The 19,882-nt window shown below is 69.0% G+C and overlaps 9 protein-coding genes across 9 annotated transcripts; 3 read left to right on the top strand and 6 right to left on the bottom strand.

Annotated features, from left to right (window-relative positions):
• Positions 1 to 1,284: 1,284 nt before the first annotated feature.
• MICPUCDRAFT_58830 (uncharacterized protein) lies at positions 1,285 to 1,923 on the bottom strand (the record flags this gene model as incomplete). The annotated part of the gene is made up of 1 exon (XM_003059458.1): positions 1,285 to 1,923. One exon carries the CDS (start codon positions 1,921 to 1,923, stop codon positions 1,285 to 1,287), a length of 639 nt encoding a protein of 212 aa, XP_003059504.1.
• A 1,525-nt stretch (positions 1,924 to 3,448) lies between these two features.
• MICPUCDRAFT_69583 (uncharacterized protein) lies at positions 3,449 to 4,980 on the top strand (the record flags this gene model as incomplete). Its single annotated transcript, XM_003059163.1, is given in 2 exon segments — positions 3,449 to 4,478; positions 4,482 to 4,980. Coding segments are annotated over 2 exon segments (1,518 nt in total). The 3' UTR covers positions 4,970 to 4,980.
• A 201-nt stretch (positions 4,981 to 5,181) lies between these two features.
• On the bottom strand, positions 5,182 to 6,858 carry MICPUCDRAFT_69584 (uncharacterized protein). Its single transcript, XM_003059459.1, has 2 exons — positions 6,126 to 6,858; positions 5,182 to 5,953 (listed from the first exon to the last, which is right to left on the bottom strand). The coding sequence occupies exons 1-2, from the start codon at positions 6,484 to 6,486 to the stop codon at positions 5,412 to 5,414; spliced, it is 903 nt and encodes a 300-aa protein (XP_003059505.1). The 5' UTR covers positions 6,487 to 6,858; the 3' UTR covers positions 5,182 to 5,411.
• Positions 6,859 to 7,025: 167 nt separating this feature from the next.
• Positions 7,026 to 7,691, bottom strand: MICPUCDRAFT_58834 (uncharacterized protein; the record flags this gene model as incomplete). The annotated part of the gene is made up of 1 exon (XM_003059460.1): positions 7,026 to 7,691. One exon carries the CDS (start codon positions 7,689 to 7,691, stop codon positions 7,026 to 7,028), a length of 666 nt encoding a protein of 221 aa, XP_003059506.1.
• A 410-nt stretch (positions 7,692 to 8,101) lies between these two features.
• Positions 8,102 to 9,205, top strand: MICPUCDRAFT_58835 (uncharacterized protein; the record flags this gene model as incomplete). Its single annotated transcript, XM_003059164.1, has 1 exon — positions 8,102 to 9,205. One exon carries the CDS (start codon positions 8,102 to 8,104, stop codon positions 9,203 to 9,205), a length of 1,104 nt encoding a protein of 367 aa, XP_003059210.1.
• A 581-nt stretch (positions 9,206 to 9,786) lies between these two features.
• On the bottom strand, positions 9,787 to 11,494 carry MICPUCDRAFT_69585 (uncharacterized protein; the record flags this gene model as incomplete). The annotated part of the gene is made up of 2 exons (XM_003059461.1): positions 9,787 to 10,190; positions 10,377 to 11,494. The coding sequence occupies 2 exons, from the start codon at positions 11,492 to 11,494 to the stop codon at positions 9,893 to 9,895; spliced, it is 1,416 nt and encodes a 471-aa protein (XP_003059507.1). The 3' UTR covers positions 9,787 to 9,892.
• Positions 11,495 to 13,587: 2,093 nt separating this feature from the next.
• Positions 13,588 to 15,440, bottom strand: MICPUCDRAFT_69588 (monovalent Cation:Proton antiporter-1 family; the record flags this gene model as incomplete). The annotated part of the gene is made up of 2 exons (XM_003059462.1): positions 14,857 to 15,440; positions 13,588 to 14,664 (listed from the first exon to the last, which is right to left on the bottom strand). Coding segments are annotated over exons 1-2 (1,402 nt in total), but the record flags the coding sequence as incomplete, so codon positions are not given.
• Positions 15,441 to 15,988: 548 nt separating this feature from the next.
• MICPUCDRAFT_44415 (uncharacterized protein) lies at positions 15,989 to 17,568 on the top strand (the record flags this gene model as incomplete). Its single annotated transcript, XM_003059165.1, has 2 exons — positions 15,989 to 16,518; positions 16,629 to 17,568. 2 exons carry the CDS (start codon positions 15,989 to 15,991, stop codon positions 17,566 to 17,568), a joined length of 1,470 nt encoding a protein of 489 aa, XP_003059211.1.
• Positions 17,569 to 17,633: 65 nt separating this feature from the next.
• MICPUCDRAFT_40226 (uncharacterized protein) lies at positions 17,634 to 19,354 on the bottom strand (the record flags this gene model as incomplete). The annotated part of the gene is made up of 3 exons (XM_003059463.1): positions 17,634 to 18,857; positions 18,982 to 19,083; positions 19,208 to 19,354. The coding sequence occupies 3 exons, from the start codon at positions 19,352 to 19,354 to the stop codon at positions 17,634 to 17,636; spliced, it is 1,473 nt and encodes a 490-aa protein (XP_003059509.1).
• Positions 19,355 to 19,882: the final 528 nt, after the last annotated feature.

A 19,882-nucleotide genomic window follows, 5' to 3' on the forward strand; every position in this document is an offset into this window, starting at 1 on the left:
CGTGTGGGGGCTCGAAGACGCCCCGGACTCGTACGCGTCCGCGGAGGAGATGGAATCGGAGAGTCGTCACCCGTTCGCGCCGAAGCGGCTCGCGATCGCCGCGAAGATGGCCGCGAGCGAGTTTGAAACGCCCGGCGCGCTGAACAAACGCGAGCAAGACCCGACGCTCGACGCCGGCTTCGACGTCGAGCCCGAGGCGTCGCAGGCGTGGCTGCTCTCCTTCTGCGACGCGCTGCGGCGCTCGGAGGAAACGTCCGCGCGGCTCGCGGACCCGTCGGTTGGCGCGAACGTGGACTGCTTCATCGAGGACGTGAACGCGCGCGTCGTCGCGTTGTCCGGCGGCGGCGCGGCGTTGCCGCTCCCGCGCGACGCGTTTCGCGCCGCGCTCGCGACGTACGAGCTCGACGACGCGCGCGCGTACGCGAGGCAGATACGGTGGTTCCGGAAGAACGAGACCGAAAACGGACACGTCGCGAGCGTTTCCATCCACGCGGTTCTCCGCGCGTCCGCGCTGCGAACGAGCGCGGAGACGCTCACGCGCGAGGCTGCGTTTTGGGAGCGTTGGTTCCGCGCCGCGCTCGAGACGGCGCCCGTCGGCCTCAGAGGCGGATTCCAGACCTCCGAGACGTGGATCCGCGTCTCCACGGAACGCGAGGTCGTGACCGCGGCGTGGAGCGCGCTCGCCTTCTCCCTCGCGTTCGCGTTCGGCGTGTTATACGGCGCGTCTCGATCCGCGCGTCTCGCCGCGCTCGCGACCGTCTCCGTCGGCCACGTCGCGACGACGTTTCTCGCCTTCGCCGTCCTCCGCGGCTGGAGCGTCGGCGTCGTGGAGGCTGTCTGCACGATGGTCCTCGTCGGCTTATCCTTGGATTACATCCTGCACGTCGCCGGGGCGTACGTCAGGATCGAGGACGGGTGCATGAAGACGAGAGCGCGCGGCGCGCTCACCGCGGTCACGCGGAGCGTGGCGTCCGGGTGCAGCACGACGGTTGGCGCGGCTTTGTTTTTGCTCGGGTGCACGGTGACTTTTTTCACGAAGTTCGGGTTGTTCATCACGTGGACGCTGACCGCGGCGCTCGTGCAGGCGTGCGTGGTGTTTCCCGCGACGTGCGCGGTGTGCGGGCCGGAGGGGAGGAAGGTCGGGGGGGCGGAGGGGGACGAAGAGCGCGGGGTGGGGGTGGGAAGAGAGAACGACGACGCGCGACCCTGATGACGTAGATGTATTCGTACTCGTATCGACGACGACGACGACGACGATGACGACGTACAGTAAGCGCACGTCACTCAGTCGTTGTACGGATCCCGTGTGTAGTCTCCGTCGGGATCTTCAGGGCAAGCGCCCCAATCGAGGCACTGCATGCAGTACCTTCCATTCGACCATCCGCCTGGAACGTTGTTCTCCACGCCGCAGGCGTCGCAATACCTGATGTCCCACGGCCAAGACGGTTTATACCCTCTTGAACCCTTCGATGCTTCGACGTACGTTCGACAGCGCTCTGTCGTGAACACGCGGACATCCCCAGTGGGAGTGTTCTGGTCTACTACTGGGCGTCTGACCTTAATGAGCCGCTTGTCTTGTGCGTGAGGGGTCGATTTTTGAAACTCGCACTCGAGGCCCAGCCACGTCGTCGTGACGCTCACCCGGCAGCTGTACTCGCCGGATCCTGCGAAGGGCGCGTCGACGTCGATCCACGGGTACGGGGTTCTTCGGGGGGAATCGATGGTTTCATCGATATATAGAATCGAGCTCCAAGGGGAGAGCAACGCGGCTTTCGCGGCTTTCTTCAACGAAGACACGACGTCGACCGGGAGGTTCACCCCCGACGCGTCGAGACGGCTGGCGAACCAAGCCTCGAAGTGATGATCGAGGACCTCGGGCGGGGTCTCGGCGAGGTCGCGGAGGCGGAGCTCGGCGAACGCCATGTCGGACAGGGGCTCGACCATGGTGGGACCGACGCCACGCACGTCCTCGCGGCGGCGAGAAGTGCTCGACTTGTTGTTGCTTTTCTGGAAAAAAGTGAACAACGAGTGGAAGGACGAGAACGACGTCGGAAGCGGGCGCGGACCTCTCAGAGGCGAGCGCGCGGCGGCGGTGGAGGAGCTTATGCGCGCGGGCGCTCTCGCGAGGAGGTTGACATCGATCGCGCGAGGATCGATCCCCGCCGCGTCGCATCGCGCGCCGTCCGGGGCGACGGCGACGCCGCCCCCGGAGCATCGTCAGCCGTGGACTCGCCGCACGCACGTCTCGAGGGCGTTCGCGGCGACGTCGCGCCATCCCCTCGCGCCCGTCTGCGGCGCTCTCGACGACGCGAGGACATCGATGACGTCGCGCCCGAGCGGCGGCGGCGGCCATCACCCCGCGAAGCGCGCGAAGGCGACGACGGCGACGGCGGCGACGACGGCGACGACGGCGACGCCGACGCCGCCGCGAGATGCGGACTCATCAGCGCGCGATCGCTTCACCGCCGCGCTCGCCGCGGAGCTCGGCCTCGCGCCGCGTCACGTCCGCGACGCGGTCGCGCTCATGGACGACGAGCACACGGTGCCGTTCATCGCGCGGTACCGCAAGGAGCGCACCGGCGGGATGGACGAGACGACGCTCCGCGCGGTCGCCGCGCGGCTCGTCGCGGCGGACAAACTCGAAGCGCGCCGCGAGGCGATCCTCGCCGCGCTACTGAAACGATTCGGTCCCGGGCAAATCCCGCGCGAGCTCGAGGACGCGGTGCGCGGCGCGGAGACGTCACACGCGCTCGAGGACGCGTACGCGCCGCACAAGCCAAAGGCGGCGGCGTCGAGGGCGGCGACGGCGACGGCGCGCGGGCTCGCGCCGCTGGCGGCGGCGATTTTGGACGGCGAAGAGAGCGCCGGCGCGTCGTCGATCGCCGCTCGCGCGCGGGCGTTTCTGAGCGACGACGTCAAGACGGTCGAGGACGCGATCGCGGGCGCGAGCGATATCATCGCCGAGGCGGCGGCGTCGTGCGTGGAGGCGAGGGAGAGCGCGAGGAAGGCGTTGTGGCGTCGCGGGAAACTGGTCGTGACGGAAAAGAAGGAGAAGGAGAAGGAGACGACGAAAGCGGCGAAGCGCGTGAGGGAGCAGACGAGGGATTACTTCGGCACCGAACGCGCGGTGTGCGCCGTTCCCGAGCACCAGGTGTTGGCGATCACTCGCGCGGAGGCTGCGGGCGTCGCGCGCGTGTCGTTCGATTGGGGGAAAGCGTCTCCGCCGAATTCGCCGTCGCGCGCGGCGAGGGCGTCCGTCGCGCCGTCGTTCGATCGACTCCCTCGCGACCAAAGAGCGATCGTCGAGCGCGCGATCGACGACGGCGTGCATCGGCTGCTGCGGCCGTCCATCGAGCGGTGGGCGAGAGGGGAGCTCCGCGAGAGAGCGCTGCGACGCGCGGTGCGAGACTTTGGCGCGAACCTCCGCGCGTTGCTGCTGCATCCGCCGATGCGCCCGGCGTCCGTCGTCGTCGGCGTGGACCCCGCGTTTAGGACCGGGTGTAAGCTCGCGGCCGTGGACGCGACCGGCGCGGTCGTCGCGACCGGCGTCGTGTATCTCCCGGGGTTCGAACCCCGGGGGGCGCGAACCCCGGGAACCCCGGCGCCGGCGGCGTTGAGAGCCTTCGTCGAGGCGCATGGCGCCACAGCGATCGCCATCGGCGACGGGCAGGGCACGCGCGAGGCGGAGAAACTCGTCGCGGACGCCAATCTCGGCGACGCCGTCGGGTGGAGAGTCGTCAGCGAAGCCGGCGCGAGCGTCTACAGCGCGTCGCCGCTCGCCGTCGAGGAGCTGCCGTCGCTCGACGTTTCGTCGCGCGGCGCGGTGTCCATCGCTCGGCGGCTTCAGGACCCGCTCTCGGAGCTCGTGAAGATCGACCCGCAGTCCTTGGGCGTGGGTCTGTACCAGCACGACGTGAAGGAGGCTGAGCTCGCGGGCGAGCTCAGCGCGGTGGTGGAGTCGGCGGTGGCGGAGGCGGGGGTCAACGTGAACACGGCGTCCGCGTCGCTCCTCGCGCGCGTTCCGGGGCTGTCCAAGTCCATCGCTGGGAAGATCGCGAGTCACCGCGACGCGAACGGCGCGTTCGCGGACCGCGCCGGGTTGTTGCGCGTGAGAGGGTTGGGCGCGAAGACGTTCACGCAGTGCGCCGGGTTCTTGAGGGTTGACGGCGCGGCGGACGCGTTGGAGATGACCTCGGTGCATCCGGAGAGTTACGACCTCGCGCGCGCGGCGCTTCGAGAAATTCTGAGCGACGGGTTCGTCGAAGACGCCTTCGGCTGCGGGGAGGATGACGTGGACGTGGTCGAAATCGACGACAGCGACAGCGACGGCGACGGCGACGTCGTGTACGTGGGAACGACGACGACGACGACGACGACGACGACGACGACGACGACGAAGACGACGACGACGACGACGAGCGGCGGTACAAAACGGAAACGCGCCTCGAGCGGCGGCGCGACGGCGTCGTCGTCGTCGTCGACGACGACGACGACGACGACGGAGACGCTGGCGCGCGCGCGCCCCATCCTCGCGCGGCTCCTGACCCCCGCGCGCTCGCCGCGCGTCGACGCGCTCGCGACGTCCCTCGACGCGCACCCGCTCGCGCTGCGTGGCGTCCTCGCGTCGCTCGCGGCGAAGCCCGGCGCGGACGATCGACGCGGCGCGGACCGCGCGTCGCTGCTGCGAACGCACGCGGCGACGGCGAAGGACTTGGGCGTCGGCGACGTGCTGGACGGGGTGGTTCGTAACGTCGTCCCGTTCGGCGCGTTCGTGGACGTCGGCGTCGGCGACTCCGGGCTCGTGCACCGGTCGACGCTGGGAGCGGGATCGGCGGGCGCGGGCGGGGGCGGGGGCGGGAGGGGACGTCCGGAGCCGCACGACGTGTTCCGAGCGGGGCAGTCCGTGCGGGTGAAGGTCACGGGTTTGGACCTCGCGCGCGGGCGGATATCGTTAGCTTTAGCGGAGTAGATCGATTAGGTGGGGCGGCCGCGCGCGTCGCGACGCTCGTCGTCGTTCGAACGTGATGACGTCGTCATCTAGTCTAGTTCACGCCTCGGCTTCTCGCTCGAGTCCGCGGCTTTTTTCTTCCGTCTACTGTACGAGTAGTGCTGCTGTTCTCGCGCGTTTGAATATTCCGAGGTCGTCGTCCTCGCGCCCGTCCTCAGATCTCGGAGCGCGGACGGACGGAGGATGAACCTCGCGTCGCTCGATAACCTGCCGTCCACGGGCGGGTTTATGAGCAGAGCCGGCGTCGCGTCTCAGTCGTCCCCGCCGCCGTCGCCGTCGCCCTCCGCGTCGCACCATCGTCCGAGCGCGCACGACCCGAGAGATCACACCCGGGACCCGTCGCGAACGCAGCCGCGCCGGTACGTGTGCGACCACAACAGCGCGCCGCCGGCGCATCAGTACATCACCACGGACAAGACCAACATCTTGATCCGCGCGCTCGTGTTGAAGCGAAACAAGGACGAGCTCGCGGGACGCGCCGCGAGCGGATCCGGGGCGACCGGGGGACCGGGATCGCACCCGTCGCGACCGGGGGGCGTCGCGGCGGCGGCGGCGGCGGCGGCGGCGGCGGCGCGACCCGCGGAGGGCGGCGCGTCCGCGGCGGCGGCGATCGGGAAGAGGCCGGCGCCGAGCGGGTTAGAGCGCTCGAGCGGCGGGAGCGGCGGGAGCGGCGGCGGCGGCGGCGGCGGCGGACTCGGCAGGTCCGGGGGTTCGACCGGGCTCGAGCGCGCGTCCAAACGACCGGCGACGGGCGGCGCGGACGCCGCCGCCGTCGCCGAGGTCGCGCGGTTGGAGACCCTCTCCGTCGAGGAGCTGCGCGAGTTCCTCGCGAAGAAAGGGCGGAGCGGCGGCGGGATCGACGCCGCGGGGAAGGCGGCGCTGTTGCAGCGCGCGAAGCTGTGCGTGAAGAGCGGCGGGCGGCGGTGACGGATTCGCGAGACTGAGGTGCGTTCTATACACTGGTCCCCATACGACCCCGTCGGCGTGGTGAACGCCGATCCTTAAGGACTTTTCCCGTCGTGTCTCTGCGCCCATACCTCGCTTTCAATCCCCGCCCTCGGCGCCTTTCAACTTCAACTGACGCCTTTCAACTCCACCCCGACGTTCGCTTGTATAGAACGGCCCTGACGACTGGTCGAATGATGAGACGAGCGCCCTCGACGGCGCCCGCAGGCGCGCCTCCCGGGACGATCAGCGCGAGCGCGTTCGAGACCGGCGCCGTCGCGCTCGCCGCGCGGTGGAACGCGCTCGCGCGCGGGACCCCGACGCTGGAGGGGATCACCGCGCGGTGGGTGCGCGAGACGGACGCGACGCGCGCCGCCGCCGCCGCGCGCGGGCACCTCGCCGTCGAAGGGCACCTCGCGAGCCGAAGACGCGCGGACGAAGACGAAGACGAAGACGACGACGACGCGCGCGAGGTCGAGGTCGAGGTCGAGGACGATGCTGGCATCTTCGATGATGACGTGGCGTGCGTTCATTCGTCCACGTCATCAGGCGCGCACCTGCGGACCTATCACGTGACGTACAGCGCCGCGTACGAGGTGCCCGTGCTTCTCGTCGCCGCGTCGCGCGCGTCGCCGCCGCGCGACGCGCTGAGCCACTCCCGGCTGACGTCGTCGCTCCTGCGAGCCGCGCGCGAAGGCGGCGCGGGCGCGGACGCCGCGCTGGTCGGACTCGGGTCGGCGGGGGACCTCGCCGCGTTCGCGCCGTGCGACCATCCGCACGGCGCGGCGGGGTGCTGGGTCGGCGTGCATCCGTGCGAGACGGCGGCGGCGATGCGGCTGCTGCTGTCGTCGTCGGCGGCGACGTCTGCGGGCGGCGGCGACGGCGGCGAGGCGACGCGCGGCGACGCGGCCGCGGAGAGGTACGTCGCCGCGTGGTTCCGGTTCGCGATGGGCGCGGTGAGCGACTTCGCGCTGCCTCCGACGCTGTGACGACCGACGGGATAACACACGGTTTTAGACGCTATTCGTTATTAGAATTTTTTTCCAAGCCCGAGCTACATACCGCTACCCGACTACCCGACCCCCCGCGTTCGCGGGCTCCCACCCGCGCCCCCCCGTCCTCCCCCCCCGCGCCGCCCCTCGTTCATCGCGGACGTGCTCTGCGCCGGGACGCGATCCAGCGTCATCCGAATGAACTCTTTGTCCACGTTGGCCTCGGCGGCGAACAGCTTGGCCATCGTCTTCACGTCCTCCACGGACGCGTCCACGACGAGCTCGTCGCACACCACGCGCTTGAGCGTCGCCTCGTCGTGATACGCGCGCCACACGTCCTCCAAGCCGAGCGCGCACTCCGCGAGCGAGGGCTGGTGCGCGCGTCGGAGCGCGCCCGCGAACGGCGGCGGCGGACGCAGCGCGCGCACGAGCGCGGAGCCGTCGCGCTGGATCTTGTCGAGCAGATTCGCGAGGTCGTCGAAGAGCTCGAGCTCGTCCTCGAGCGCCGCGAGCACGCGGTCGAGCGCGGCGTACTGCGCGTCGCGCGTCCGCGCGGGGAGGTCCGGGAAGGAGTCCGCCAGCGGGCCGTACCGCGACGTCTCGGAGAGGTGCGCGAGACGCTCGTAGATGCTCGCGACCGAGTCGACGAGGTTCGTCGCGCGCGTCTGCGCGGCGGACCAGCGCTCTAAGACGACGCGCGCTTTCGCGTACAGCGAGCGGTACTTGCCGAGGAGCGCGTCCGCCATGACGGCGCCGCCGCGCGCGCGTCTTCCCTCCCGGACGCGCGCCGGGGGGTGTGGGGGGGGCATCACACTCCGCGCCCGCGCCCTAAAACTTTTCGAGGGCCGGGCCCCCCCCCGCCGCGGACGACGACGCGACGGTTCGAGTTCCTCGACGGGCGGGATCACCGCGTCGATCACTCCGCGTCGCGCCGCGACGGTCGCGCGCGCCGTCGCGTCGTCGCGCGCGCGGACTTTCGCGCCCTCGCGGAGACCCCCGGCGTCGCCGCGCGCGCGTCGGATCCCGACGCGCGACGCCGCGGCCGCGCGCGACGCGTCTCTCGGCGCGTCCCATAACGGAATCTCACATCATCATCTCAAAAGGGGACGACGACGACGACGACGACGCGACGCGGTCCAACATCGGCGGCGGCGGCATGACGCTCGCGTCCCGCCGCCCGCCGTCGATCGCCGCCCCCGGCGGCAACCCGACGACGCGATCCAGCGCGCATTTCGCGCGCGTCCCGATCGGCCGCGGCCTCGGCGCGAACGGCCTCCCGTCGCTTCGAACGACGGAGCTGACGCGCGTCGCGAGAGAGCTCGACGATCGACGCCGCGCGCTGGACGCGCGCGAGATCGCCGTCCGCGCGCGCGAGCGCGCGGCGCTCGGCGCGGACGCGCTCGACAACGCGCTGCGGCGTTCCGACGACGACGACGACGAGACGCGCGGCTTCGCGAATTCGCGGCGGCGAGACGACGACGGCGAGACGCGCGAGACGCGCGAGACGCGGCGACTGCGCGGGGTGGTCGGCGCGCTCGAGCCCGCGCTTCTCGACGCGACGCGCGCGGCTCGGCTGGCGAAACGACGAGAGCACACCGTGATCGCGCGGTCGGAGGACGCCGCGCGGTCGCACGCGCGCGCGGAGACGCGGCTCGCGACGCGATTGCGCGAGACCGAGGAGGCGCTCGTGAAGGTAACGGAAGAGAGGAAGGCGTTACGCGCGCGGCTGGCGGCGGCGAAGGCGCGGCGAGAAAAAACCGACGCGGCGGCGGCGGCGACGGCGGAAAAACTCGCCGCGCGAGAGAGAGTCGCGGAGGACATGCGACGCGACCACGAGTCGCTGATGCGGCAGCTGCTCGACGCCGCGTCGTTGGACGAGCGAAGGGTCGCGGAGGCGGCGAACGAGGCGGTCGCGGAAGCGAGGCGGGGAGAGAACGACGCGAAGGCGACGACGCGCGCATTCGCGGTGAAGATGAAACGAGCGGAGGAAGAAAACCGCGCGCTGACGCGTCGATGTCGCACCTTGGAGGAGCAGGTCGAGTTCTGCCTCGCGTCTATTCGCGAAGACGAGAGGAGAGAGCTGAAGAAGGCGAAGGGCGGAGGCGAGGCGGAGGAGGAGGAGGGAGATGGCGACGTCGCCGCCGATGAAAACGAAAACGAAAACGAAAACGAAATCGAAGACGAAATCGCAGGGAATAAGGCGCGTTCTATACACTGGTTCCCATACGACCGCGTCGGCGTGGTGAACGCCGATCCTTAAGGGCTTTTGCCGTCGTCTCTCTCCGCCCACCCGTCGCTTTCAATCCCCACCCTCGGCGCCTTTCAACTCCAACTGACGCCTTTCAACTCCACCCCGACGTTCGCTCGTATGGAACGACCCTAAGAGCGACGAGCGGCGGCTGTACGAAGCCGTCGTTCGCGCGCACCGACGCCGCGGCGACGTCGCGCTCGCGGAGGTCGTCAAGCTCCGCGGCCGCGCGTCCGAGTGGGAGTCCAAGCTCGCGCGGTGTCGCGTCGCGATCGCGAGCAAGGACGAGGAGATCGCCGCGCTGAGACGACGCGTCGAACGCGGCGACGACGCGGCGGCGCGCGAACGCAGAAAAGTCGCCATCCGAGCGGACGTCGACGCGGTGACGCTGTCGGGGTTTCGCGACCGGGAGAGACGGTTGCGAGGGGCGCTGCGCGCGGCGATGCGCTTTAGTAGGGCGCGCGCGGACGCGAAAGGAGGGAGTGGCGAGACGGAAGCGTCGGCGGCGGAGACGGATGAGGAAGAGGAAGAGGCGCGGGAGGACGACGAGGAAGAAGAGGACGCCGAGGACGAAGAGGACGAAGTCGTCGTCGAGGTGCGCGTGGAGGCGGACGTCCAACCGAAGATAACCGCGCTCTGCGCGCGGTGAGCTACAGAACTTCCTTCGCGACGCGTTCATTTCGTCACCACTCGTTCTATCTAGCCGCTCCGCGGCGGGTGCGTCAGCCCGTTGTCTCCCGCGCGGTGCGAACCCTCGTCGTCGTCGTCGTCGTCGCCGCCGCCCGCGCCTTGGAGATCCCTCCACGAGCCGCTTCGCGGCGGGTACGTCTGCTGCGTCGCTTCGTGATCGTCGTCGCCTCCTCCTCCTCCGCCGCCGCCGCCCGAAGAGACGCGGTACAGTCCCCCGAGATCCTTCGAGATCTTCGCCGCCCCGTGCGTGTTCCTCCTCTCCAACTCCGCCTCCGGCCCCGGCTTCCGCGGCGGCGACGGCGTCGTCCTGAGGGCCGTTCCATACGAGCGAACGTCGGGGTGGAGTTGAAAGGCGTCAGAAGCGGAGTTGAAAGACGTCGATGGCGGGGATTGAAACCGGGGGGTGGGCGGAGAGACACGACGGGAAAAGTCCTTAAGAAACGGCGTTCACCACGCCGACGCGGTCGTATGGGAACCAGTGTATAGAACGCGCCTGAACAGACTGCTCGCGTCTTCTATCGACCCTCTTCGATCCGCGGGGTACGTCGTTCGCATCGTCTGCGCGTGCGGCGGCACGTCGCCCTCGCGCGCGGCGAGCGCGGCGCCGGACACCGACGCCGCGGCGAGCGCGAAATCGTAATCGCGAACGTCCAGCGACAGCCGCCGTCGCGTCCCGGGCTGCACGATCGCGCCGAGCTGATGCCGCGTCGCGTGGTCCATGGACGCCGTCGGGGACAGCGACATCCCCGTCCGCGAACTCGTCGGCGGGGAGTAGTGCGACCGCTCCGGGATCCCTTCGACGCCGAACAAGCTGTTCCGAATCTTCGCGCGCTGCAGGTCCCCGACCTGGATCGACGTCCGGCGGTTCGGCACCGGCTCGTCGTCGCTCGTGCGCGAGAACATATCCTTCAGACGATCTTCGGCGTCGCCGCTCGACGATTTCTCCGTCTCGGACCGCGACAGCGCGCTCTTCTTCGACCCGGACAGGTTTAGGTTCAGGTTGAGGCGCCGCTCCGCGCGTCGCTCCTCCGCGGCCGTCGCCTCCGCGGCGGCGGCGCCCCCCTTCCCGAACGAACACCGCAACATCGTCGCGTCCTCCTCCACGGACATCGCGCCCGCGTCCGTGAGCATGGAGTCCCCGCCGACGTGAAAGCTCGAGTCCTTCTCCGGCGTGAGGGTGGTCGCGCCGACGCTAGACATGCCCATCCGCTGCGCGAGCTTCCCGAACTTCTCCGCCTGGTCGTCGCTCAGCGCGACGTACCCGCCGGGGACGATCACGCACGGGCCCTCCAGCGTCCCCTCCGACGGGACGTCGAGGGAGCCCTTCAGCAGCACCACGAGCTCCGTCGCGGGGTACTTCCCCGGCTCGCGCCGCGACGGAAACGGACCCACCGCTGAGCCTCTCGGGTGATACGAAATCTTCGCCGCGGAGGTCTGCGCGCGTCGAAGCACGGCGGCGGGGACGGTGGAGAGGTCGTCACGCAGCAGCGTCGCGGCGAGGAGGCCGAACGCCGCGCGCCACAGCGCCGCCGCGCTCGGCGCGTGCGCTAAGATCTCTCGCACGACGTCCGGGGGAACGATGAACGCCTTCGCCGCGCTCACCGCGCGCATGTCGAACCGCGCGGCGCCCGGGACGAGCAGATCCGCCGCGCCGAGCGCCCACCCGTACGTGGTGCTCGACGCGCCGACGCGAAGCGGCGCGACGGACGCGTCGAAGCCGCCGCCGCCGTCGCCGAACGGCCGCGCCCATCTGACGTCGATGACGCCGCGCGCGAGGAGCATCAGCGCGCCGGGCTCCGGCGTCGCGACGGCGTCGCCGGGGAAGCGTCGAGCCATCACCGACGGCGCGAGGCTGGTTAGGGGTGGAGTTAAAAGGCGTCAGTTGGAGTTGAAAGGCGTCGCGGTCGGGGATTGAAACCAAGGGGTGGGCGGAGAGAATCGCCGGGCAAAGTCCTTAAGGATTGGCGTTCACCACGCCGACGCGGTCGTATGGGAACCAGTGTGAGATAGAACGCACCTCACGAGCTTCGACGCGATCGCGTTCGGGGACACGCGCGCGGCGTGCGTCGGGTCGAGAAGAGGGAGCTGGCGCATAAACTCCGCGGGCGTGCGGACGATCGGCTCGGGCGGGTCCAGCCGCAGCCTGCGCTGCGCGCGCGAGATCCCCGCGAGGAGCTCCTCCGCCTCCACCGCGGTGAGGAGACCGCTCTGGACGTACCCGCGCGCGGATCGTTCCGCGACGGCGAGCAACCGCCGCGCGGTCTCCTCGGATTTCACCGCGGTCGCGAGCTCGGGCTCGTTTATCCTCGCCGCGCGGAGGTACGCGCGCGCGGCGTTCCGGGCCTCTCGGCTCTCGCCGTGGACGCGCTTCGCGGCGATCGCGCTCGGGTCGCGCGTCGACGCGTCGCCCTCCGCGTATTCCAAGGTGGGCTCGTACAGACCATTGTGGGTCTCCTCCAGCGTCGCGGCCTCTCTGAGATCGGTGTCGAGGCGCCGCAGCGACGGCGGCGGCGCGGCGTCTTTGGAGGCGCGCGAGTCTTTCGAGTCCTTGCGCTTCAACGAGTCCGACGTCGCGAAGCCGCCGGCGCCGGCGGTTTTGTGGTCGCGCCCGTGCACGTTGTCGTGCCCGAAGATGGCGTGACACGCTTCTTCGTGCGCGTCGTGGAGCAACGCGACGGCGACGAGCGCGCGGCGTCGCGACCCTCCCCCGGGCATCGACCCGCTGTGAAACACCCACTGCCGCACCCACTTGATCCCTTTCCTGACGCGGTCGGGTAACTTTCCGACGCAGCGCTTCCACAGCGGCCGCGACGTCGCCGCTTTCTTCAACATCATCCGCTCCAGGGCTTTGAAATCGCCGAGCGGCGCGTCGAGGTTATCCAGCGCGATGTCCGTGCACTCCACGAGCGTGTCCACGATTTCTTTCGTCGCCCTGCCGTTCTCGAGCGCTTCCCAGTACAAAACTTTCAGGTGCGCCAAGAACCGCCCGCGGACGTCTCTTTGCCACACCGATATCGCGTTCTCGATTTCTTCGTTGATCTTGATCGACACCGCCTCCGCGAGGTCGATTTTCTCGCCGCCGGTCACGCCCAAGACGTTCTTGTGGTTGATGATCGTGTTCGCTCTCGTCGTCGCCATCGTCGCCGCCTCTCGCGCGTCCATCCCTCCTTCCTCTGCCGCCTCCGCGTCTGCGCCCATCGCGGCGAGGTTCATGATCGACGGCGCCGGCGTCATCAGACCGCTGGCTTTCTTCTTATCGAACGACGACGACGACCCGACGCCGCCAGACTCCATGGACGCCACCGCGGAGTCCAAGGACGTGCGCTTCTCTTTCGACTTGGTCCCCATCCGACGCATCCCGCTCGGCTTCTTCGCCGCTTTCTCGTCCTCGCTCGCCGCGCCCGCGGCGCCGAGCCCGGCGAGACCGGCGCTCAGCGCCGCGGCGAGGTCTTTCGCTTCCTCGTCCCCATTCTCTTTGCTCCGACGCGGCGATTTCTTCTTTTCCATCGATTTCCTCTTATCCATCGACCCTCCCTTCTCTCGCTTCGTGATCAGGTGCGCGCCGGCGTCCTTGTCGTCGTCGTCGTCCTTATCCTCTACCATGAACGGCACGAGATCGGAAACCGCCCTGAAGTCCGCGGTCCCCATGACGTCGTCGCTCGTCGTGAGATGCTCGTAATACACCGCCAGGCACTGATCTCGGATGTGTTTCCTCGCCTTTCGCACCGCGACTTGCACGCTCACCTCCGGCCGCGTCAGCCCTAACCGCTGAAGCACCATCGACGTCGTCGTCCCGTTCACCGTGAGCGTCAACACGACGACGATGCCGGTGAACAGCAACACGATCGGACCGACTTTATTGTCCGTGTAGTGCGAGCTCTCCTCGCTGACGACGAGCGCGAGCGCGAGCCCGACGGCGCCGCGGAGTCCCCCCCAGACGCACACCGCGGCGTCCTGGACGGTGAGTCCGTACCCGCACCGACGCAGGATGGGGAATAACACCGTCAGTAAAATCGCGCGCGCGAGGACGACGATGACGTACACGAGCAGTCCCCACCCGATGTCGCTCCCGCTGAGCTCCCCAGACGTGCTCGAAGACACCGTCGTCTCGGCGATGATGACCCCGGTGAGGATAAACAACACCGTGTTGGCGATGAACGTCAGCATCTCCCAAAAGTGATGCAAGCTGTGCTCCGTCTCGCCGGTGAAAAACCCGCGTCCAAACGCGCCGATGCACACGCCCAGGATCACGACCGCGAGCACCCCGGACGCTTCCGCCTGAAACTCCGCGACGAGAAAGCACAGGTAACACGCGAACACGGTGACGGAGATCTGCACGATGTGATCGCCGGCGACGGCGCCGAGGCCCAACCACGCGTGGCATCCGAGCGCGATGCACAGCCCCACGACCCCGGCGCCGAAAGGCACCCACATGAAGAACGCGAAGATCTGCAGCGGCGTCTTGTCGTTCCCTTTCGCGATCTCGTTGAGCAGCGAGAAGACGACGATCGCGGTGCCGTCGTTCACGAGCGACTCGCCCTCGATGATGTGCCCCAACCGTTTCGACGCGCCGACTTCTTTGAGCAAAGCGACCACAGCCACGGGGTCCGTCGCGCTCAGGATGCTTCCCAGCATCAGCGACGCGCCCCAGCCCCAGCCGTACGGGAGTATCCCCTTGAAGATGCTCCCCAAGAGCAGCGTCCCGAAGAGCACGCCGGGGCCGGCGAGCCAAAGCACCTGCGACGCGCACCGTCGAAACGTGTGCCACTCGAGCGAAAACGCTGAGGGTCGAGGGTCCATACAAAGCGACGTCGGGGTGGAGTTCATAGGCGTCAGAAGCGGAGTTCAAAGGCGTCGAGGGCGGGGATTGAAAGCGAGGGACCCTGGGCGGAGAGATGCGCCGGGCAGAGTCCTTAAGGATCGGCGTTCACCACGCGAACGCGGTCGTATGGGGACCAGTGTATGGGACGCGCCTGACTCGAAGACGAGCGCGGGGAGGAACACCGACAGCATCGTGTGCGGGCCGATGTTCACCCAGACGTCTATGGACTTGGACAGCACGCCGAGGTCCGCGTAGTTGTGCACGAAGCCGATGCAGAGGCCGATGAAGAGCAGCGAGACGGTGTACGGCAGGCGCGTGCCTCGCACCGCGCCGCGCGCGATGGCGCCGGCGACGAGGGAGACGAAGAGGAAGTAGAGCACGTAGTAGCCCGTGTCCGTGGACTCGTCCGCGGTCGCCGTCTCCCCGGACAGGAGACGGCGGTGGTGCCACGGGAACGTCGTGAACGTCGTCGGCATCTCGCCCTTCCTCCGAACGTCGACGCGACGACGCGCGCAGAGTGCTGCGATTTTTACGCGCTACTCGTAGTCGAGAGCTTCCGCCGCTGCCGCCGCGCGAGATGCAACAAATGGGCGGCGCCGCGGGCGTTCGACGCGGCCGAGGGCGCGCTCGACGCGGTCGCGCGCGCGCCGCGAGCGCGCGGTCGCCTCTCGCGAGCTCGCGAGGAAGCGACGCGCGACGCGACGGGGCGACGAACGCGCGCGGGTGCGTCCGCGGCGCGCCGGATGAGTAGTCGCGCGACGCGTCTTCGCGGTGATGTTGTTCGGGTAACCCTCGGCCGCGCTTTCTCGGAGATCATCGCGTCAGCAGCGCCGAGCGCGTGCCGATGAGTTTCAAACCACTCCCCGATCGATCCAGCGGTCAATTTGACCCGCACTTCTCCCAACTGACCGACGGCCGTCAGCAGACAGATCATCCGCGTCGCCGACCGCGGTGCCGAGCGCGACCGCAGTCGACGACGCGCGATGGCGACGCGAGCCGCGCGGGCGGTCGCCGCGCTGCTGCGCCGGGGGATCCCGCGCGCGTCATCGACGCGCGCGCGACGCGTCGCGGAGCCCGTCGCGTCGTCGCGGCGCCCGCGGACGACGACGACGACGACGACGGCGGCGGCGACGACGACGACCGCGCGCGGGTTCGCCGCGTCGTCCTCGGACGCGCCGCGCGATGAAGACGAGAACGACGAGAACGACGACGTCGACGCGCGTCCGGGGCTGCCGAAAGGCCCCTCGCGAAGGTTCTGCGTCGTCGGCAGCGGCCCCGCGGGGATGTACGCGACGTCGTTCCTCCTCTCGCACTACGGCGATCGCGTCACCGTCGACGTCGTCGAGCGCGACGCGACGCCGTTCGGGCTCGTGCGAAGCGGCGTCGCGCCCGATCACGCGTCGACCAAATCGGTGACGAATCGATTCGACGGGATCCTCGCGGACGCGCGCGTCGCGTTCCACGGCAACGTCGCGCTCGGCTCCGACGTCGCGCTGAGAGACCTACGAGCACGGTACCACGCGATAATCCTCGCGCACGGCGCGGACGGCGACAAACGGTTGGGCGTCCCCGGGGAGGAGACGATGCCCGGCGTGTACGGCGCGAGAGAATTCGTCGGCTGGTACAACGGCGACGCGAGGTGCGCGGCGACGCTCGGCGCGACGGGGAGGGACCCGGTCGGCGCGAGGATCGTGTTGGGGCACACCGCGTGCGTCTTCGGGCTCGGGAACGTCGCGCTGGACTGCGCGCGGATGCTGCTGAGGGACGCGGACGACCTCGCGTCGACGGACGTCGCCGGCGAAGCGTTGGGCGCGTTCAGGCGCGTTCTATACAAAAGTTCTTCACCCATCGCTCGATTTCAACACTTGATCGCTCCCCCTTTCAACTGACCGGTGAACTTTTTTTGTATGGAACGACCCTCAGAGGCAGCGGCGTCGAGCGCGTCGTGATGATCGGACGGAGAGGCGTCGCGCAGGCGGCGTTCTCGCCGAAAGAGCTCCGCGAGCTGCTGAGCCTGCCGAACGTCCGCGTGCGCGTGGAGCCTCCGGGGCACGTGGAGGGCTTGGACGAGGAGGACGCGAAGGACCTGGACGCGTCGCGGCCGAGGCGACGCGCGCGCGAAGCCGTCGCGAAGGCGGCGGCGAATACGGCGGCGGCGGACGCGACGTCGGACCGGCCGACGAAGGAGCTCGTGATCAAGTTTCTTCGCAGTCCGACGCGGTTCGAGAGCGAGACGGGGGACCCAGACGGGACCCCCCCGATGTCGCCGTCGACGCCGAGCGTCAGGGTGACGCTTCGAGCGAACGCGCTCGAGGGCGCGTCCGGATCTCGTCGCGCGGTGCCGGACGCGTCCGTCGCGGAGCCCGAGGTGTTGCGCGACGTCTCGCTCGTGTTGCGATCCGTAGGGTATAAAGGGATCCGCGTCGACGAGGACGTGCCGTTCGACGACGAGAACGGCGTCGTCCCGAACGCGCACGGGCGCGTGCTGACCGAGCGCGGCGGCGAGATCGTGCGGGGGCTGTACGCCGCCGGGTGGATCAAACGCGGTCCCACGGGGATCATCGGGACCAACTTACGATGCGCGGAGGAAACCGTGGGGGCGCTGATTCACGACGACGAACGCGGGCGGCTGCGCGAGGTTTGCGAGGTTTGCGAGGAGGAGGAAGACGACGACGTCGCGCTGAGCCTGAGTGAGGTCCTGAGGCGGCGCGGGGTGAAGGTCGTGAGCAAGGAAGGATGGGCGAGGATCGACGCGGCGGAGCGAGAGATTGGACGGATGGCGGGGAAGCCGCGGGAAAAGTTTGTGGATCTCGACGAGATGCTCCGCGTCGCCGAGGGAGCGGACGCGCGCGCGGTAGACTAATCTTAACCTAGCAGTGTTGTTTAGTAGAGACGACGACGACGACGACGACGACGACGACGACGACGTCACGCCTTTCGCGGGCCCGCCAACTTGTCTCGTTTCTTCGGAGGCCCGCGGCGTCCGCCGACGCGGCGCCCGTTCTTCCCGCGCGTGGATCCGTCGCGTCCTCGTCCTCCGCGCCCGCCGCCGTTCGCTTCGCGCTCCTTCTCTCTCTCCTCCCACGACTTCTTCCTCTTCGTCGCGTACGTGATCTTCATCTCGCGTCCGCACAGCGTCGTCCCGCTCAGCGCGACCGCGTTCTCTAAGTCGTCGTCCCCGACGAACTCCGCGTGCGCGAACCCTTTGAAAGCCCCCGTCTCTTTGTCCGTCCCCATCCGGATTTCTTTGATCTCGCATCCGACGAGCGCGTTCTTGAGCGTCTCCTCCGTCGTGTCCCAGGCTAAGTTCGCGATGAACGCGACGAGCTGGCCTTCGGTCTTCTCCACCTCCGGCCTCGGCTCCGCGGGCGGCGCGCTCGGGTCCGGAACGTCCTTCGGCGGAGCGTTTTTAGGCGCGTATTTTTTCACCGTGAGAAACTTTTCGTCCCACATCTCTCCGTTCCACGCGAGCGCGCCTTTCGCGGCCTCTCTCGTCGCGAACGTGATGATCGCGATCCCGCGGAACCGCCCACTGTCCGGGAACGTCATGCAGTCGATCGCTTCCGTGGGCAAACCCTCGTCGTCGAACGCGGCGCGTATCTCGTCCTCGGTCTTATAGAACGGCACTCCCCCGACGTACACCTGCCGGGCTCTCAGTTCCTTCTCTTCGTCCGAGACGTCCTCCTCCTCCTTCACCTTCTCCTCCGCCGCGGCGTCGTCGCCGTCGTCCCCGCCGCTGTCAGACGCCGCGTTGGGGTCGTACCGCTCCGCGGCGACGAAGCCATCGTCCGCCGTCGTCGTCGTCGCCGCGGCGGCTGCGTCTTCTCTCTTCAGTTTTTTCGCCGCCGCCGCCTCCTCCTCCTCCTCCTCCTCCTCGTTCGCCGCCTTCGGCTGCACGCGGAGAGCCTCCTCCTCCTCCTCCTCCTCCTCCTTCTTATCGTTCGCCGCCTTCGCCCTCTTCTTCTCTGGCTCCTCCACTTCCTTGCGTTTCCTCTTCTCGCGCAGCGCCTTGAGCGCGGCGCGCTTCTCCTTCAGAGATTTGGACGACGGCGTGTGATCCTTCCCCTCGGACGCCTTGGCGAACGCGCACGCCACGCACGCGGACTTGGGTTTCCTGAGCTGCTGCGCGCTGAAGCTCGCGACCGCGAGGGTCTGCGCGCGCGGACGGGACGGGACGAGGATTGGGGCGCGGCGTCAGCGGACGGGGTGGGACGCGGGACGCGGACGCGAATCGGACGCGAGCGAACGAACGCGGCGGCGCGGCGGCGGGACGCACCCGCGCGCAGATCTTACACACGCGCTCGCCGCCGTCGTCGAGAACCGGCAGGGCTTTCACCGCGCGCTCCTCTTTCGCCTTGCGCTTGCGCTCCTTTCGTTCCTGCGAGGGGCGGATCGTCAGCGAATGGAGGACGGGGAGGGACGGGACGACGGCGTCGGCACCGCGAGAATCGATCGTCTCTCGCTCGCGAGGAGGGAGGGCACCGCGACGCGACGGCGCGCACCTCGGCCGTCTCCGTCGGCTTCGCGGGGGCGGGCTCGACCGCCGCGTCTCCCGCCGCCGCCGGCTTCTTCTTCTTCGACCTCGGCTTGGGCTTGATGTACCCCCCGCCGGGTTTGTTCCCTGGCTTCTTCGCGTCCTTCGCGACCATCGCGCGCGGCGGAGTGACGCTGACGACGCAAAGAGGCCGAGATCTACGAGACCTGCGATGGTCAGCGGGAGCCGAAAGTCGAACGCGAAAGGGCGCGGGCGCGTGATTAATCGTCGTCCGAACATGGGTTGCGGCGCGTCTTCGAAGCCGGCGGCGTCCGGCCCCAAAGTCATGGTCGTCTCCCAGCCGCAGCCGCAGGTGCGCGATGTGTGGTGGACGCGTCGCGCCGTCGCGCGCGAGGCGCGATCGTCCGACCCCGCGTCCCCGCGGACGTCTCGTTGACCGCGCGATTATTTCGTCCTCTCTTCTCCTCCCGCGCACGCGCAGGTCGCGGTCGCGCCGACGCCGCAGTATTCCGCGTACTACGAGCAAGCGAAAGCTGCCTTCACGGGCGGAGACGTCGACAGATCCGGCGCGCTCGACGTCCAGGAGCTGTACCAGGTGTTGTGCCGCCTCGGGTTCTTCAACGGCGTCGATCCGACCACTGTGAACACGATGCTCGAGGCGGAGCTCCAAAAGGCTACTCGA

Source organism: Micromonas pusilla (genome assembly GCF_000151265.4).
Source record: "Micromonas pusilla CCMP1545 genomic scaffold MICPUCscaffold_6, whole genome shotgun sequence".
Taxonomy (NCBI): domain Eukaryota; kingdom Viridiplantae; phylum Chlorophyta; class Mamiellophyceae; order Mamiellales; family Mamiellaceae; genus Micromonas; species Micromonas pusilla.

Excerpts from the sequence above, each read along its gene's own strand:
- MICPUCDRAFT_69584 (XM_003059459.1), bottom strand. The coding sequence starts at position 6,486 with ATGAACGCACGCCACGTCATCATCGAAGATGCCAGCATCGTCCTCGAC. Across the intron at positions 5,954-6,125 it reads GACCAGTCGTCAGGGCCGTT|CTCAGTCTCGCGAATCCGTC; the intron begins CTATACAAGCGA and ends TATAGAACGCAC.